The sequence below is a fragment of the Cricetulus griseus genome, chromosome 4 (assembly GCF_003668045.3).
Source record: "Cricetulus griseus strain 17A/GY chromosome 4, alternate assembly CriGri-PICRH-1.0, whole genome shotgun sequence".
In the NCBI taxonomy this organism is placed as follows: Eukaryota; Metazoa; Chordata; class Mammalia; order Rodentia; family Cricetidae; genus Cricetulus; species Cricetulus griseus.
The window spans coordinates 170,291,544-170,310,675 of NC_048597.1; the positions used below are offsets into that span (position 1 = coordinate 170,291,544).

Sequence of the window (19,132 nt, forward strand, 5' to 3'; positions counted from 1 at the left end):
TGGGAACATCATTGTGGAGGCAATAATCAGAGGGACAAAACTGCTCATCTGTGCCCAAGAAGCCAAAAAGAGTTAAGAGGAATGGGCTGGGGTTCTGCTATGCCCTTCAAGGTGCTCCCTCAATGCCCTGAAGACACCCCACAAAACTCTACCTTGTAAAGATTTCATAGCTTCCCAATAATAGCACTATGGTAAAGCCTTTAACACAGATGTCTGAAGGATCCTGAAGCAAATGCTAAGAAACACGAATACAATTTCCCTAACAGACTCACAGCATATATATTTGTGAGCCTAGCCTTTAACGGCTGAGCCATCTCTCTCTCTCTCATTTATATAATCAACTGTAATGAACTGCTATGTCCCGCTTCTTCTAAAATATTATTTTCAACAAGATCTGTATGTGTGTGCGTGCATGTGTGCTTGTGCCTGTGCACACACATACACTCACCCATGTGAGTGCAGGCACCCTAGGGGGGCAGAGGCAGTAGATTCCCCTGAAGCTACAGTGATGGGTGGTTGCAAACTGCCCAAAGGAGTGCTGGATGCTGAACTCAGGCCTCTCTGCAAGAGCAGTATGCACTCTTAATCACCGACCTTTCTCTTCAGCCCCATACGATATTTTTTAATATGTGGAATATAAAAAAGATTTAAAACATTGTAAGAATACAGAGGAAAAAGCAACCCTTAGACACTGTTGGTAGTGCTGAAAACATACGGTCATGACATAAAATAGTATGAAGTTTCCTCAAAATGTAAAGAATTACTGCATGATCCGGCAATCAGTTCCATTTTTGTATACGTGGCCAAAGAAATGAAGTCACCACTTGGAAGGGCACCTGCACTCTCATGCTTATTGTAGCGTTATTTATGACAGCAAAGAGATGGAAACATCCCAAGTGTCCATTAGCGGCTAAGCAGATGAAGGAATTGTGACATATACACATGGAATGTTACTAAGCAGAAGGAATTCTGACATCTTTAACAACATGCATGAACCAAGAGTCCATTACACTAAGTGAAATAATCAAAATGCAAACATAAAAACACTTCAGGCCTAGAAGGACAAATGTCACATTTTCTCTCTCATGTGGTTCATAGCTTTGAAATTTTAGATTTATATGTTTACTTGGAATGTTTACAGCAAACAGGAAACTATAAAAGGGCTAGGGTAGGGTCAGGAGGAAGCATATATGTAAAATCAGAGGGGAATTCTGGAGGTAGTAAGGTATAATGGGAGGGGCATGGGGGAGGATGCGGAGAGGGCTAGTTAGAGATACAGTTGGTTTTTTGTTGTTGTTTTGTTTTGAAGTTTGAACAGAAATACCCTGCATGGGTGGATAATGTCAATCCCAGGAGACAGGGGTGACCAAATGGAAGTCGAAGAGCAAGGGGTGGGATGCCTTTCTATACGAGTTGCTGGTCAGGATGGTTCCAGAGACCTCTCAAAACACAAGCTATTGCCATTGCTCTTGATCACCTACCATAACTAGATGGTAAGCCCCTGCTGCAAAGACAACACCTGGAACTAAAGTGGAAACTTCCTTTCTGCTGACTAGCTTTCATAGTGCTGTGCAGGCAGCTGGGGGAGAAAAGTCATCACTGATCTTACCCAGTGCATACCAGGCTAGACCTTGCTTGTGCTCACTGGGATAATAGTGGAATGACGCTTGTGGGAGTAACCAATCACTTTCTGCTTTGTTTTTGGACTTGCTCCTTAGAGAATTCATTCCTGGCACTGTAAACCTGATTTAAAAAAAAAAAAAAGGGAGCCATCATAAGCTATAGGGAGGGAATTTACTACTGTTGTTTTGACAAATGGATGTGGTATTAAACTGCCTTCTGTATTAGTCAGGGTTCTCTAGAGAAACAGAACTTATAGAATAAAAATATACCAGTTGGTGGTGGCAGCACTTAGTCCCAGCACTTAGGAGGCATAGGCAGGTGGAGCTGAGTTCAAAGACTGAACTACAGCATGGACTACAAAGTGAGTTACTGGACAGCCAGGGCTACACAGAGAAACCCTGTCTTGAAAAACCAAAAATTAAAAAAATATCCATATATCCATATATACGTATGTATGTAAAGGGGATTTATTAGGATGGCTTAAAGACTGTGGTCCAGAATGGCTATCGATAATGGAAAAATGGAAGGCCCAAGAATCCAATAGTTGCCCAGTCCACAAGGCTAGATGTCTTAGTCTTCAGTATATGCCAGAATCCTGAAGTAGGCTCCAATAACAGTGAAGGAATGGACTTACCAGTGAGAGCAAGGAGGTAAAGGGGGCAAGACTCCTTCTACCATGTCCTTTATATGCACTGCCAGTAGAAGGTGTGGCCCAGATTAAAGACTCATCTTCCCAATTCAGAAGATCTGGAATAAAGTGTATCTTCCCAACTCAAAGATCAGGATTAGAAGTGGATCTTTCCACTTCAAATGATTTAATTAAGAAAAAAAAAGTCCCTCACAGGTGTGCCCAGACATTTGGGTTTTAGTTATGTAGTCAAATTGACACCCAAGAATAGCCATCGTACCTTCTACATATTTTTATTTAGGAAAGTGCTTCTTTCAGCTTTGATCAGAGAGCTCCTCCCCCTCTTTCTCCCTCCCCGTCCCCATCCCGCAAATGGCAGTCAATGCAGAAGCTTATGGCTGCTCAAGATGATAAGAAAAAGTGACCGGTGAGTGTTCAGCCCTAAATGAGACATCTCTGTACCACCCCTTCAAAGCACAGGGAACATCACAGCAGTGGGTGTGGAAGGATTGTAAGTGTCAGATGACAGGGAGGAGGGGCGAAGAATGCTGTCTTCTGGGCATGACCTAGCCACTGCAGTCATGAACTCACAGAAGCTGTGGAGGCCGGCACTGGGACTGCTTGAGACTGGGGGCCTGTCAACATTCAGTCATGGGTGGAGAAGGGGCTCCCAGGCCCTATTTCTCCCTGAGGAAATACTGGCTGTCAACAGATGCCAGGGAGGGGTCAGTTAATGTCTTCAGTGGTGTAGCCACTGGTGAACCTCTCATGCTCCAGGGGATAGCTCCACATCCATGCTCCTACCACAGGCCATGGTGAGACTAAGTAGGTCACAAAAGAAAAGAGAGTAGTATCAAAGTGGGAGGGACTGTCAGGGATGGAGGGAGGAGGAAGTATGAAGTAGATAAGGGGTCAGCTGTTACTGTAATCAGAATGTACTATATACACAGATTAAATTCAAATAATACATTTAATAAAAAGGACAGAGGTGAGGTGAGCCTCACACTAGAGGTGAGGCTTCAGGGTCACTAGCTGTCGGTGGTGGAGGGAGCAGCAGCAAGAATACCAATGCCTAGGTTCAGAAACCACTGCCCAAAGCTGAGGAATCCTGACTTCCAGAGCCTATACACAAAGCTCTAACACTTGTCCAAGATTAAGGGTACCAGTATCAGAGCCCTATACAAGAACTTTAACACTAGAGGGCGACATCTGCTCCTGCTGCTCCTGCCTGTAAACTGCTCCTGCTTGCTGCCATCAAACCCTGAGTGACACAATGGAAGGGCTTTTTATTTATGCAAGATTTGCATTCCCATAGCATTAAAAAAAAAACCGGGCAGCTGATTAGTTACTTTCTACACATACCCAGTGTGCACACTCACACACATGCATGGAATCTCTACCTATTATAAGACACTGCTGTGAGAAATTAAAGCAGCTATAAATAAATGCGGAGTTAAAATGTGCTCATGGGTTGGAAGACTCAACAGCAGCAAGTAAATTCTTCCCAAATTGATTTACAGATTCAAAGCAGCTCTAAACAGAACTTAGCAGGCTTTCTGATAGGAAAGCTCACTCCAAAATTCACACGGAAACCCAAATATGAAAACAAAACAACTTTGAAAAAGAACACTGAAGAATTAAAAATATGGTTGACCACAGAAACAGCTGACCTGAACATCAGGGAACTCTTGCTCCCCAGACTGATAACTGGGATACCAGCATGGGACTGATCCAGACCCCAGGAACATGGATTTCAGTGAGGAAACCTCGGAAATCTATGGGACCTCCTATAGTTGTTCAGTACTTATCCCTAGCACAGGTGTGGACTTTGGGAGCCCATTCCACATAGAGGGATATTCCCTGAGCCAAGACACACCGGGGTGGGCCTAGGCCCTATCCCAAAGGATACAATAGACTCTGATAACACCCTATGGAAGGCCTCACCATCCAGGGGGAGCAGAAAGGATATGTGATAGATAGGGTTTTAGTGGGGGGGGGGGGGTGGTAGAGGAGGAAGGGAGGGAGAAGGGAACTGGGATTGTCATGTAAAACAATCTTGTTTCTAATTCAAATAAAAAAATCTGCAAAAAATATGTTTGAAATTATGGATTACTGTAACCTGCATCAAATCTTTGCAGGGCTAGAGCTCCTCTTACATTTCTTAGCAGAGGTTGTTTTGAATTTGGTAAGTTTGGTTTTGTAACTTCAGTGAAAAAAAATCACTCCATTTATAATAGAAAGAAACCTCGACTAGATTTTAACAACCCCTGTAAAATGACAGATGAATAGAAAGCAAGCATGAGGTGGTGCCCTACATCTGAGGAAATCACACTGCATTGATACCACCATTCAGCAAGATCCATGACTCTGACAGGGTGAACTAGCCAGGCATCTCTCAGAAGCAAGGCTACCAGCTAGAGTAGTCTTCATAGCAGCCACAGAAGCCTACTCTCTCGCAATGGATGCCAGCCCTTAGTGTAGCAGGTAGAGCTACACATGCTGTGCCTTTTAAAGGCACAGAGGATGCAAAGCTAGCTTTGCAGATCTACTCACATTCACTGATGACACTATTTCATTTAAGTGGAAAAAATGAACCGTCCTAACACACACATGTGGGATCCTGCCATTGTATTATAACAGAACTTGGAAAGAAGTATGTAGACATTAAGGTCTTTAAATACACTTGGCCTGTTTGCTCATTATGTTCCTCCTCATTAGAGTGATACTCTGCAGTGACAGGACTTTGCCTATGCTGTGTGCTCTGATATTCCCAGCCTCCTCCAACAACAATGAAAAAAGTAAACTAACTGCAGAATAAATATTTTTAATGAATAAATTATACCCATGCAAGTATTTGTTATATAAATTTATGACATCTATATAGACACTATGCCCAGGAAATAATGTAACAATCTCATGTAACCTTCTCTTTCTAAAACAATTTCTTTGATCAGATTAAGAGTTAATTATCTTTTCTTTATTCATACTGTTCATACTAAACAGAACCTCAACTTCCCAGCAAAGTGATAACTTATTGGATGATTCCCCTCCCTCTCTTTGTTCTCACTGGTCTCTAACTCTCTATGTAGACCAGCCTCAGGCTGCCTTCCAATCTACAGTAATTCTCCTGCCTCTGCCTCCTGAACACAGGACTTACATGCATGTGGCACTGCATGCAGCCTGTTTATGTCCTTTTTCTACAATTTCCTAAAATCCACACATACTCAGAATATAAAGGACAAGTGCTTTTTTAGAAAGCCAGCATCCTGGGGGCTGGAGAGATAGCTCAGAGGTTAAGAGCACCACTGACTGCTCTTCCAGAGGTCCTGAGTTCAATTCCCAGCAACCACATGGTGGCTCACAACCATCTGTAATGAGATCTGGTGCCCTCTGCTGGTGTGCAGATATACATGGAAGCAGAATGTTATATACATCATAAATAAATAAATAAAAGAAAGCCAGCATTCTATAAATTAATTAGAGCATGCTTTGCTTTCTTTTCACTGTTTGACTCTTTTTTTTCTCTACCTGGAAATGCACCCACAGTCTTCTCTACAAACTAACCCATCTTCAATCAATCTTTCCAATTAAGAATCCTTTATCATATTGGTCATTGAAATCCTTCGATCTACTTTGATCACTAGATCAGAAACTCTTTCAAGTCAGGAAAAAAAAATCAGTATGTTTTTGAATTTCCCACTGTTAAAAACATGATAGAAAATCCTTAGATGGTTGAACATAATGAATTTTAGTAAGACTGAAGAAGCTTGAAGGTACAAAACATGATATAAAGCTACAAACATGAAGAAAAAGGTGCAGATTGAACTATCAAGCAATACATCCTACCAGCAGTGTCTGTCCTTGGGAAATGAAGAAGTGACCTGATACAACGATGGTGAGAACGAGAGACCCAGTTTCTTTACTGGATTCAAAAACCTTGAAGAGAGAGAAATGTGAAAAGTATTTCCATGAAACATATAAAAACAATTCTGAAAACATTCTGCTTCCTCTCATTGATGTTCCCCTCTGAACCCTCCTTTGCATCTACACTGTAACTGGTTCTCTTATATTTTTAAGCTTCCTTCCTCTCTCTTTGTGTGTGTGTGTGTGTGTGTGTGTGTGTGTGTGTGTGTGTGTGTGTGTATGTTTGCTAAAAGACAAAATTAAAAACCAGTATTTCAAAAACACAAAGACCAGATTATTAAGGAAGATGGGTCCTGAGCTATACCTTTTTCAGTTGTATTTTAGTAAATCATCTCTTCTAAGGGTCTAAATTTCCTTCTTACAAAATGAAGATGACTCTTTCCAGAGTCTATGAGATCTCAGAGCTGCAGTGTCCTCAGCAAAGTCATCCACCTTAACCACACCACAAACCCATTGCCTTCCTCTCCTGACCTCCTGTGTGTCAGTGCCACTTAAAGCAGGAGCCACAGGTACAGCTACCACCCTCTGGGTGTGACCTAGTGATTCCTTGGGGCCTACATTAATCTTCTCAGAGGTAGGTCCACTGAAGAGTTTGATCTGAAATCACTTATGTTGGTAAATCTTATTCTCTCTTTCATCTTGAGCCTAAATAAAAGGCCCTGGATTTACCCCCATGGTAGATTATCTTGTTAGATTTACTTGGTATACCTTTCCAGACTACTGAGTTATGGAGAGAAAACTGAGGCACTTAAACCAAAGTGTCAGGGAAGACATGACCAAACACATCTAAGACAATCAATCAATCGGGTCTTAGGGGACTGGATGAGTAAAACAAAACAAATAACAAATAACACTGTCAGGTAAACAACCTTGTACAGCAAACTTTAAAGTTTAAGTAATTAATATACAAATAACTCTAACTAGGAATGTTTCTATAAGGTCCTGCAATCTCTACTGCTTCTTATGTAGGTTTCAGAATTTTAGTTATATAATTAAATTCACAATTTCCCAAGTTCTAATTCATTTTAAACCCCACACTTCAAAAGCAAACATTTCAGATATCAAGAGAGATGCTGTGAACCCTGCCTACTTTCCCTGGAGCTGGAGCTACAGGCATTTGTGTGCCACCTGACATGGATGCTGGGATGTGGACTTAGGTCTTCTGGAAGAGCAGTAAGTGCTCTTAACCACTAAGCCATCTTTTGAGCTCCAGTTTACACAGTTTTTATGTTTGGCTTAATCAATGTTGCTGCATGTGCATACAGGAACATGGGTGTGACTAGACATGTACACACAATTTCATTACTGTAGAATATTACTCTACAACTATGCCATCTTTCTTTTTCCATTTCTGTTAGTGATTTTCCCCCCAGGTGTAGTTTTTGTGCACAGTACAGTTATGAATGTTTATGTTAGTCTCTTTTTAGACAGGAATGTTCATTTTAAAGATGTCAAACTACTTTACAAGTGATGACTATGGGCTTCTAGAAGAGTCTGTATAGAATTCTCTTTAACTTAATGCCTACAACTGCTCAGGCAACGTCTCTATATAAACGGGTCACAGTGTGACAGACACCTCAGGTTAACAGTCCAAACCTTGAGTTCCTTATCGTCTCCTACATTACACTGATACTCTCTGACTGCCAGTCTTCCTGCCTCATAAAACAAGTTATCCTTCCAGTTCTTTAGGAAAAAAAACACAGAATCATCCACCTCTCCTTTTGCAATATCCAAATCCAATCCATCAGTAAACCCTTCATTTCAAAACACATAGAAGCAGACAATTCTTCTCAGGTCTGGTTGTTTATTGTTATCATTGCCAGCTGGACTACCATAACAACCTCCTGACTGCCTTCATTTCTGTTCTTACTTCCTCCAACATAGTTTATTTCCAACTGATAAAGTAGCCAGAGTGATCCTGTAAATACTTAAGTCAAATCTTGAATTTCTAGCTCAAAACCCTTCAGTGACTCTCCCCATTCCAAACCCTCATTGCCTCTCTGCTCTTCTGTCTGCTCTCTGCCCCACCCCCCATCGGCTCCTTGTTGCTTCCTGAACCTGTTGGGCATGTTTATAGTTACAACCCTCCATGCTTTCAGTGTTGTGCTAGCTGGGGATCTCTTAGATTCCTGCATACTCTCTTCTCTAGATCTAGCTTCAGTGTTACCCTCCAGTCCACCCCTCCTCCCCAGCTTTATTTTTCTCCACAGCTCTTACCGCCCACCTTAAAAAACTACTCTATTGTTATTTATTATTAGTTGTCTACCCAAGCAAAGTTTAACCTCCTAGAAGACTGAGGTGGACCGCTGCTACATATCCTATATATCCTAATGTCTAGGACAGTGCCTGACACTTAGGACATATACAGTACCTTTTTCAATGGATAAGTAAGTTTGAAATTCCCCCAAAAGGCACCATATTAAAATGTACCATTTTCAAGGGGAACAAAGATGTTTTTAAAAAGAATTCATCATTAGAAGAACTGCACTAGGGGAAAGGAGTTAAAAGCTATCCTTCAGGCAGAAAAAGGAGAGCAGATGAAAACAGTTCTCCAAAAAGGAGTGCAGAACACTGGAAACAGTCATCACCTGGGTGGTTATATAGGAATTCCTTACTCACAAATCATTAAAAGCTGATAGCTGACAATGTAAAGAATACTTAATCCAAATGAAGGGAGAATAGATAGGAAAAAGACCGTGGAATGGCTCACTTGGTAAAGGCACGTGCAGCCGAGATGGAAGACACTGAAGTTCAATGCCCAGAACCCACATGACGAAAGGTGCAAGGTATCTGCCTTCCACACACACAGTGTGGCAAACCTCCCCAGTGCCTCCACTTCATCAAGTGGAGGCACATCATTAAATGTAAGCCAGAAGCAGTGGTGTATGTCTTTAATCCTAGCTCTTGGGAGGCAAAGTCAGGCAGATTTCTGGGGGGTCTGAAGCCAGCCTAGACTATGCACTGAATTCAGGTCAACAAGGGCTATACAATGAGACCCTGTCTCCAAAGAAATTGTTTTCAAAATAAACAAAAATAAGGAATTGATGGTCCAAATAAATAAACAAACAATAAATAGCAAATGACAAACTTAACTATCAATAACCACAATAAATGTAAATGATCCAAACATCCCAATTAAAGTCAGAAGCTTTAAAAACTTTTTCATACAATATATGTTGATCATGGTTTCCTCTCCTTCAGTTCTGCCCAAATCCTTCCCATTTCCCTACTCACCCAACTTTATGTTCTTTTTGTTCTCTCTTTCAAAAAAAAAAAAAAAAAACAAGAAACAAAACTAAAAATCAAACAAGCAAAAGATCTTGTCTTACTTAGGGCTATTATTGTTGTGATAAAACACCATAACCAAAAGCAACTTCAGAAGGAAAGGGTTCATTTGGCTTACTCTTGCACATCATTGTTCATCCAAGAAGTTAGGGCAGGAACCTGGAAGCAGGAGATGATGTAAAAGCCATGGAGGGATATTGCTTACCAGCTGGCTCCCCATGGGTTTCTCAGCCTGCATGCATGCATCCATCCATCTATCTGTTCTTCTCTCATACATTACATCCTGATCAAAGTTTCTCCTCTCTCCACTCCTCCCAGTGGTTCCTCCCAACTGCCCAACTCTCCAGATCCACTCTTGTTTCTCTTAAAAAAAAAAAAAAAAAAAAAAAGAGCAGGTCTCCCCAGTGACATCAGCTGAACATGGCACAACAAATTATAATAAGACTAGGCACAAACTCTCATATCAAGACTTGACAAGGGAACCCAGCAGGAGGAAAGAGTCCCAAGCACAGGCAAAAGTGTCAGAGACACTCTCCACTCCCACTGTTAGGAGTCCCACAAGAACACCAACCTACACAACCGTAACTAGTATTAAGTACAGGACCTAGCTCAGACCCATAGAGGGTCTGTGATAATCTCATCAATCTCTATGAGCCCCTATGAGTCCTGCTTAGTTGATTCTGTGGGCCATGTTCTCATGGTAACCTTGAACCCTCTGGCTTCTACAATCCTTCCTCCCCTTCTTCTGCGGGATTCCCCTGGTTCTGCCTAGTGTTTATCTGTGAGCCTCTTTCTTACAGAACCCTGAACCACCAGCTCAGGGACAGCACCATCTACAATGGGCTGTGCCTTCCTCTCTCAATCACTAATTAAGAAAATGCTCTAGAGGCTTGCCTTCAGCCCCATCTAATGGAGACAATTTCTTTCTTTCTTTTTTTCCTTATTTTTTGAGACAGGGTTTCTCTGTGTAGCTTTGGAACCTATCCTGGCACTCACTCTGGAGACCAGGCTGGCCTCGAACTCACAGAGATCTGTCTGTCTCTGCCTCCTGAGTGCTGGGATTAAAGGTGTGTGCCACCAACGCCTGGCAAGACAGTTTCTTAATTGAGGTTTCATCCTCTCAGATGACTTTAGCTCCTGTCAAGTTGACATAAACTGTCCAGCACAGTTGACCCCTTGTCAACCTGACACACAAACTCATTACTGATAAACCACCTTTCCTTTCTTGTTCATCTCCAAGATCACATATAATATCATTAATACCAACATCACAATATAAAACATTTTACAAACTTAACTTCCACAGTCTTTACAAATTAAAACCCTTAAAACTCGGTCTCTTTAAAAATCCAAAGTCTTGCCAGGTGATGGTGACACACACCTTTAGTCCCAGCATTTGGGAGGCAGAGGCAGGCAGATCTCTGAGTTTGAGACCAGCCTGGTCTACAAGAGCTAGTTCCAGGACAGGCTCCAAAGTGACAGGGAAACCCTGTCTCAAAAAAACAAACAAATAAATAAAAAATCCAAAGTCTCCTTTAAAACCTAAAATCTCTTTAAAAATTCAATCTCTCAACTGTGGGCTCTTGTAAAATAAAATAAGTCAAATACTTCCTTACTTCAAGAGGGAAGTACCAGGACACGGTCACAATCAGATCAAAGAAAACTCGAAAGTGCAAATGACTCAATGTCCAATAGCTGGGACTCACTCACAGTCTTCTGGGTTCCTCCAAGGCACTTGAATCACTTCTCTGATTCTGCCCTCTTTGCACACACAGCTTGTTGTGTAGACTTCACTCCACAGATTGTTGTTCTCGGTGGTTATCTGACAGACTGGGGTCCAAAATGTTGAGGTCTCTTGTTCCACTTGGGTTGCACGTTCACCAATTGCCTCTCCTGGGCTCTCTTCATGGTGCCAAGCCTCAGTTCCTCTCTGTAGCCTCTTCAATCCTGGGGTTTAAACCACTGTTGAGGCTGCACTTTCTCCAATGGCCTAACCTCAGCTGTTTTTCATGACTACTTCATCCCTTCAAAACCAGTACCACCTGGGTGACTATTACACATACCAAGTTTGGCTGCCAGTCTGAGGTACAACCTTGGTGGCCTCTGAAGAAACACTTCCCAGACTATTTCACATCAATGCTTGTCTTTTGTTAATCACCACTAATGTCTTAGCTCCAACTGACTAGTATCTGTTGGCCCAGTAAAGCAAAGGTCCTGGTCTCCTGTTATTCACAGCCCCAGATGACCAGAACCACAACTTCTCAACTCAAACTAGGAAACAGTCCTGACTTAAGTTTTTTAATTACTCTCAAACGGCCTTGTAGAACAGCAGTTCTCAATCTGGGCTGCAACCCCTCTGGGGCTGAACGGCCCTTTCATAGGGGTCACCTAAGACCATTGGAAAACATAGATATTTTAATTGTGATTCATAACAGTAGCGAAATTACAGTTAAGAAGTAGCAATGAAAATAAAGTTATGGTTGGGATCACCACAACATGAGGAAGTTTATTAAAGGGCCACAGCATTAGGAAAGTTGAGAACTACTGCTCTAGAACTACACATGCCAGGCCTCTATCATCTGCATTGCTTTCAATAGCCTTATCTTCCACAGAAAAGCTCACCAAACTTTTGAACACTTCATGGCTTTTCTAGTCCAAGGCCCCAAAGTCCTTCTACAATCCTCCCCAAAATAACATGGTCAGGTCTGTCACAGCAATACCCCCTTATCCTGGTACCAATTGGTCTTAGTCAGGGCTACTATTGATGTGATGAAACACCATGACCAAACGCAACCTGGAGAGGAGAGTTTAATTTGACTTACACTTCTGTATCACTGTTCACAATCGGGACAGGAACTCAAGCAGGGCAGGATTCTGGAGGCAAGAGCTGATGCAGAGACCATGGAATGGTGCAGCTTACTGGCTTTCTCCTTGTGACTTTCTCAACCTGCTTTCTAACAGAACCCAGGACCACCAGCCCAAGGATGGTACCACCCACAGTGGGCTAGGCCCGCCCCCATTGGTCACTAATTAAGAAAATGCCCTACAGGCTTGCCTACAGCCCAATCTTAAGGAGGCATGTTCTCAACTGAGGTTTCCTCCTCAGTAGGTCCCATTATGATGAGCCAATATATGGTGGAGAAACGGGAGAGAGAGAAGCAGAGCTGTTCATGTGCTGTGGAAAGAGGCGGAGCTGAAGAAGTGAGTTTTAGAATAAGAACCTAGAAGCACAGACAACAAAAGCAGAAGGAGGCAAATGTAAATATGTGACTAAGAGCTGCTGCACAAAAAGCAAACAATTAGCCTACAGAATAGAGGAAAATATCTACAAACTGCACATCTGATGAGGGGTCAGTTATTCAGAGCACACAAGAAAAACAATCAATTCAGTATAAAAGTGGGCAGAAGGCCTGGCTAAACATTTCTCAAAAGACACACATGGCAAACAGGTACATGAAATCCTTAACATCCTTAATTGTCAGGGAAATCAAGTCACTCCTCCAGAGAGGTACCACCAAACTCTAAGAAGAATGGCTGTCATCTGACATGACCTAGGCCCTCTGTACATACGTTACAGTGTGTAGCCTGGTTTTCTTGTGTGACTCCTAACAGTGGAGCACCTGACTCTGTTGCCTGCTTTTGGGACTCTTTCCTCCTATTGGTTGCCTCTCGTCCAGCCTTAATAGAAGAGGAGGTGGGTGCATAGTATCACTGCAACTTGATATCACTGCTAGTTGATATCCACAGGAGGCCTGCAGTTTTCTGAAGAGAAATGGAGGCAGAGTGGATGGGAGATGTAGGCTACTGGGAAGAGAAACTGTGGGCAGGATGTAAAAACAAATAAATTACAAAAGGAAAAAGAGAAAGAATGGCTATCACCAAAAGAACCAAGTGACAGAGATGAGGAGAAGGAGACAACCTTTTGGTGCAAGTGTGAATGAGTGTGTCTGTTGTCATTGTCAGAAAAGGCAGGCAAGTTCCTTAAAGAACTAAAACTAGAACTCCACTCATGATCCAGCAATCCTATGACTGGGTACACACTCAAAACAAATGAAATCAATTTAGTCAGAGAAGTGGTGCACGCTCCTGTTCACCACAAAGCTCTTCATGGAGGCCCAGCTGTTCACCAGTGGGTGAACAGATAAAGAAATAACACAACCTCAAAAAAGAACTAAGTTCTTGTGGCTATCACTCTGTGGTGGAATACTCACCCAGCATGTGCAAAATCCTGAGTTCAAACCCCAGCAAGACAGAGCAAGGACAAAGTGACTACGGTTAATACTGTATTGAAATTTTCAATATATCTATAATAAGGGATTTAAGTTGTTCTCACTAAAAAGAACTGATAAATGTTTGCACTGATATACTAAATACCCTGATTGATTATATTGTGTATATTTCTCAAAGCATCACACTATATCCCATTAAATGGATATATGCCCATGAAAAATAAATCAAAGAATATTCTCTGAGCACAGTTAAGTAAAAAAAAATCAGTAACTGGTACTGAAAAACTGCTCAAATATTTTAGAACTAAAGAACATTTCTAAATAGCATAGGAACAAAATAAGAAACTAAAAGGGATATGAAATATTTTTGAACTCTATGTCATATACCATGCTAACATGACAAAAAGCTGTGTGGTTGATAACTGAGATTGCAGAAAAGCATGTAGCAAACTCCACCACCTGTTTCTGATTCTAAAATCCCAGAAAACCAAAAGCTAGATGGAACTTTCCAGATGACAGGGCATCTGTGCGAAACGGCAGTTAAGATGATACTTCATGGTGACAGCATCGCCTAAGAGACAAGATGAGCAATCCACTCTTCATTAGTCAACCTTCTTTACTGGGAAGTTGTAATTACTATGAAAAGGCAAGAATCAAAAAGCACTCAGACTGTAAAGGAAGAATTAAAACCACATTTAATCACAGATAATTGGTCTATGCAGACAATCCAATTGACTTTACTAGTGTGTGAATTTTGAAAAGTTGCATTTACAAGCTAGCCCATGAAAACACATTATATTTATACGCGCCGTTGCTGTGGTTTGGGTGTGCACTATTTCCCATAGGCACACTCATTCAAATGTTTGGTCTCCAAGTGGTGCTGCTGGAAGAAACAGGTCGCTAGGGATAGGCCTTCAGTTTTAGTAGCCAGACCCACTTCTCATCTGTTCTCTGGTTCCTCACTGTGGACTCAGTGTGCCTCGCTAGGCTCTTGACAGCATGCTCTCCTAGCCACAGTGAACTGTAGCCTCTTGAACTATGGCCAAGGCAAGCCTCCATCTCTTGAATTGGTTCCAGAAAGAAGGAAAGTAACGAATATGATAGTAAGAAACTGGAATTTGGTTTTAAAAGTATGAAACTTTATAATATCATCAAAATATAAACTACTTAGGAATAAATGGCAAAATCTGTGTAAAAATGGCACATTACAAGTTGAGATAAACTTAAACCATAAATACATGGAGAGAGCTTTGCTCATGGACAGAAAGATTTAGTGTTATTAAAATGCTGGTAGGCAGGCTAATAGCTAAAGGTGTCCATGTCCTAATACCTAGAACCTGTGAATGTTATCTTACACAGCAAAAGGGACTTGGCTAATGTGATTAAGTACCTTGAGATAGGGAGATTATCCTGGATTATCCAAGTGGGCCCAGTGCAATCATGCGTGTCATTAAGGGAAAGAGGGTGTCAGCCAGAGAAAGGAATAGTGTGACTGCTGCTCTTGAGGTAGAGGCCAGGCACAAAGGGCAGGCAAAATATGGATCCTTCAGAGAGCTTCTACACAGAATTCAGTCTTCCTCACATTAAATTTAGCTCCATAAAATACCATTCAGATTTCTGACTTGCAGAGTAATAAGCTATATTATGCTGGTTTGGGCCACTAAATTTGTGGTAGTTTGTTACAGCCACAATAGGAAAACTGGAAAAGATGGGTCTTTTCAGATTGATCTAGCCAATCCAAATCAAAATTCGGAGGCCTTGGAGTGGTTCAGCGGGTAAAAGCACTTGCTATACAAGCCTGTTGACCTGAGTTTGATCTCCGGAACACATGTAAAGGTGGATAGAGAGAACTGACTCCTTTCAAAATTGTCCTGACCTCTATTCATGGCTGAGTGTCAGCACTCTCACACATGTATACACACAATACAACACATAATAATAATACAAATTTAAAGCTTAATTCCTAGTTTTGTAGACATTCCACTAATTCATATAGACACACAAGAGTCTAGCGTACAGAGAACATGTACCAATCATTTCAATTTTTAATATTTAATTTTTGTGTACGTATTTATACATGAGTGTAAATACATACACACGTGTGCATGATCACATGGTGGTCAGAAGAGGGTGTTGGATCCCTTAAAACTACAACTACAGGTAGTTGTGAGCTACCATGTGAATGCTGGGAGGCATTCCATGTAAGAACAGTAGGTGCTCTTCCCACCGAGCCATCTCTCTGGCTCCTGTCTAAGCATTTAAATAAACCAGTTAGCATTAACAAGGTACCCACCACATACAGACTGTTCTTATAAATTATTGGGAAAGAAAAAAACAGGAAGGCCCCTGACCTTAAGCTTCATTCATTCATCTGTTCATTCATTCATTGTGAAAAGCCACTAGATGCCAAGCATTATTCAAGATGGGGGACATCACTGAACAAAAAAAACACCCTGCCCTGGTGGAGCTATGTGGCATAGACTTGTACAGCAAGGCAACAGACAGTGATAAAGGAGGAGTGTAACTGGAGACACGCTAAGCGTAGGTAGGGAGCAGTCCATCCCAGGAGTAGGCAACAGGAAGGGTTTTGTCTATAGGGAATTGACAAATTCTCAAACTGAGTAATCCACCTGATTTTATTACTACTATGAGTCACCAATTCTTATCCATGTCTGTGATAAACGTATCCCTTTGTTGGCCTAAGTCCTAAATGCTGTTAGGCTTTGAATGAGGGTTAAGGGAAGTAAGAGGGGCCTTGTGCCTGCACTTCCTTTATCCTTTGTATTGCTGTCCTCCGGGCCTGTCCTCTGTGCCCATTAGAGATCATCGTTCTAACATCTACTGCACCCTGTGCTGTGTTTAAATGCAGCCGCCCTTACTTTTGCCTTCGCAAAAGGTTTGCAATACTTTGATCAACACTCCCAGGGTCTTGACAACTGGCAAGGTGGGGATTTTTCCTAAAGAAGGGTAAAGTTGTTGGCCTGGCCTTGAAAATGCCCTGAGTCCTTCATTTTTCTCTATATCTGCCAATCTTGCCAGTAATTATGTAGAATACCCCTTAGCATGTATGGATAGCATTGGGAATGGCCATGGTCTGTTTATTGTGCAAGTTTATTGTCATGAACTAGAGCTCCATTAGGGCCTGTCTCATTTGCTGCTTCCATACCTTTTCCCCTTCAGCAATCTCAGACTCCAGCCTCTCCATCTCCTATTCTTTATGGCAGCCTGGTGTACACATACATCTCCCTTGGTATCCTTCCTATTGATGAAACCATATCCATTTCTCACACTGAACCATTTTACCATGCCTGTGGCCTGCTTGTCTCTGCACACAGGCTCAGCTGCTGTGAGACCACAGCGTCTTGCTCTACATACAGAATGAAGCTTGATGTGGCCCTGCCAAGAGCAGCTTACGGGTCTCAGAAGAGGTGAAGGTGACTGCACTGGTAGGAGCTGCTCAGCCCTCTCTGAGTCCTGCTCTTGGTTGATGACTAAACTCTGTCTGTAATTTCTAAATCCTTCAAACTAAACTTTCTGCCAGCCTGTGTTGACCAGAAGCCTTGCCCATGACACAGTTGGATAACACATATTTTGAAAGCCACACATAGCCGTTTATGTGGGACAACCTGAGAAATCACTTTTTACTGAGAAAATCATATTTCTCATGTGAAAACTGTGTGGGAACTGGCATATCACTTTTCTTGTGATAGGCAATTTCCTGGCAGATGAACTGCTCATACAGCAATGATCAGCATCGCACTGGGTTTAAAGTGGACACTGGCGCTATCTGAGCTCACTGCATGGTAGCAGGAGGGAGCTGTGGAGTCACGGGGTACAGGACACAGTGCAGTTCATTTTAGACTGCTCTGATTTCATGTTACATCTTTATACTCTCCACCATGGACACTGTCATATATACATACTGTTTACATTTTAATGAAGGTTTTTGCTTTTAAAAAAGTTTCTTATGTATACCTTTTTACTTATGTGTGTCTGCCGTACGTGTGTGCATGCCTACAGATGCCAGGAAAAGGGTGTCAGACCTTCTGGAGCTGTAATTACAGGCTGGTGAGCAGCCAGATGTGGGTGCTCAGAACTGAATTCAGCTCTTCTGCAGGAATACTAGGCATTCTTAACTGCTGAGCCATCGAACCAGCCCCCAAATTTGTAACTTTTTATTATAGAGTTGATGTGTTTTATGATGATAAATGATAAAAATCATCTATTATCTATGTTTGTATATATATAATATACAGAACTTTTCTCTATATATTTTTCCTAGGTTTGCAGTTAGCCCACAATTTTTTTTCCCAAAATTTTGCAAATCTCTCCCAAAGACTCCCCAGCCTTGTGGTACTTACCACTCACTTCTACATTTGAAAGGTATTCTCACAATGACAAAGACAGCACAGTGATTGTCAAATTCTCACTTTAGGGGACCTTTTGGTATTTATATCTGTGTTTAAAAATTCAGAACACTGAAATTAAATATAAACAGTAAAATGTAACATCTTTGGTTAAATGTAATTTTCAATTCAGTATTTTATTAAATTTGAACATTATCTTTAATACTAAAATTAATTTCTCATTCTGTAGATCATACTAGTCTTAAACCCATAGCAATCCTCCTGCCCCAACCTTCCAAGTGCTGAGATTACAGGTATGAGCCACCATGCCCAGAGAAACACTTTCTTTTAAAATCACTAACTATTGGGCTATCGAGATAGCTTGGGGATTAAGGAACCTGCAACAAAAGTTTGATCCCCGGAGCCCAAATAAAAAGTGGATGGAGAGAATGTACTCCATGAAATTGTCCTCTGACCTCTACATACACGTCACACACACAAATTTTTAAAATTTGCTAAGTGTTTTAAAACTAAATAGAGAAAAAAATTGTGGTTTTATGAGTAGTTACCTAAACTGTAGCTTTCAGAGGTATATAGTTTTACTAAATAGTAATTCTATTCATCAACAAGCAAATAAATATGTGAAATACATCAGCTTGTAACCAGGGATCACAGTTCAAACAGCTAACAGCTGCCTACACAGTTGTGAGCACTTTTACTATTTTATACTATAATGTGCAATTTGTATTTATTTAACTAGCATGATTATAATAAAACTAAAAATCTTCAGCTGGCATAATAAATGAATACCCAATTGCTTTCATAATTATTCCTGAATATGATTTTATCCCTTGGGGGAAATACAGTGTCAAAAATTATCCATTCTGGATATCAAATATTCTGGGTACAATACTGAACACAGCAACTAATTGTCTAGTTTGTAAGATAATGTTAAGAGCTAGGAAGAGAAATAGAGCAAATGAAATGAGAAGACAAGAAAGGACCTGAGTGTCAGTATGAATGCAAGCTGAAAGGTAGCTCAAGTTGGAATCCCAGGAACCACTTCAGATGGCTCACAATCACCTGTAACTCTATCT

General features: G+C 41.3%; 1 protein-coding gene across 3 annotated transcripts in view; it reads right to left on the minus strand.

The window, feature by feature from the left end:
* The window catches only part of Rec114 (REC114 meiotic recombination protein), an 83,264-nt gene that overhangs the window by 50,960 nt on the left and 13,172 nt on the right, over window positions 1-19,132 (minus strand). For all 3 annotated transcript variants that reach the window (XM_035443744.1, XM_035443742.1, XM_035443743.1), the window contains exon 2: window positions 6,098-6,187. In XM_035443744.1, coding sequence (XP_035299635.1) covers window positions 6,098-6,187 — 90 coding nt within the window. The remainder of the gene's footprint in view (window positions 1-6,097; window positions 6,188-19,132) is intronic.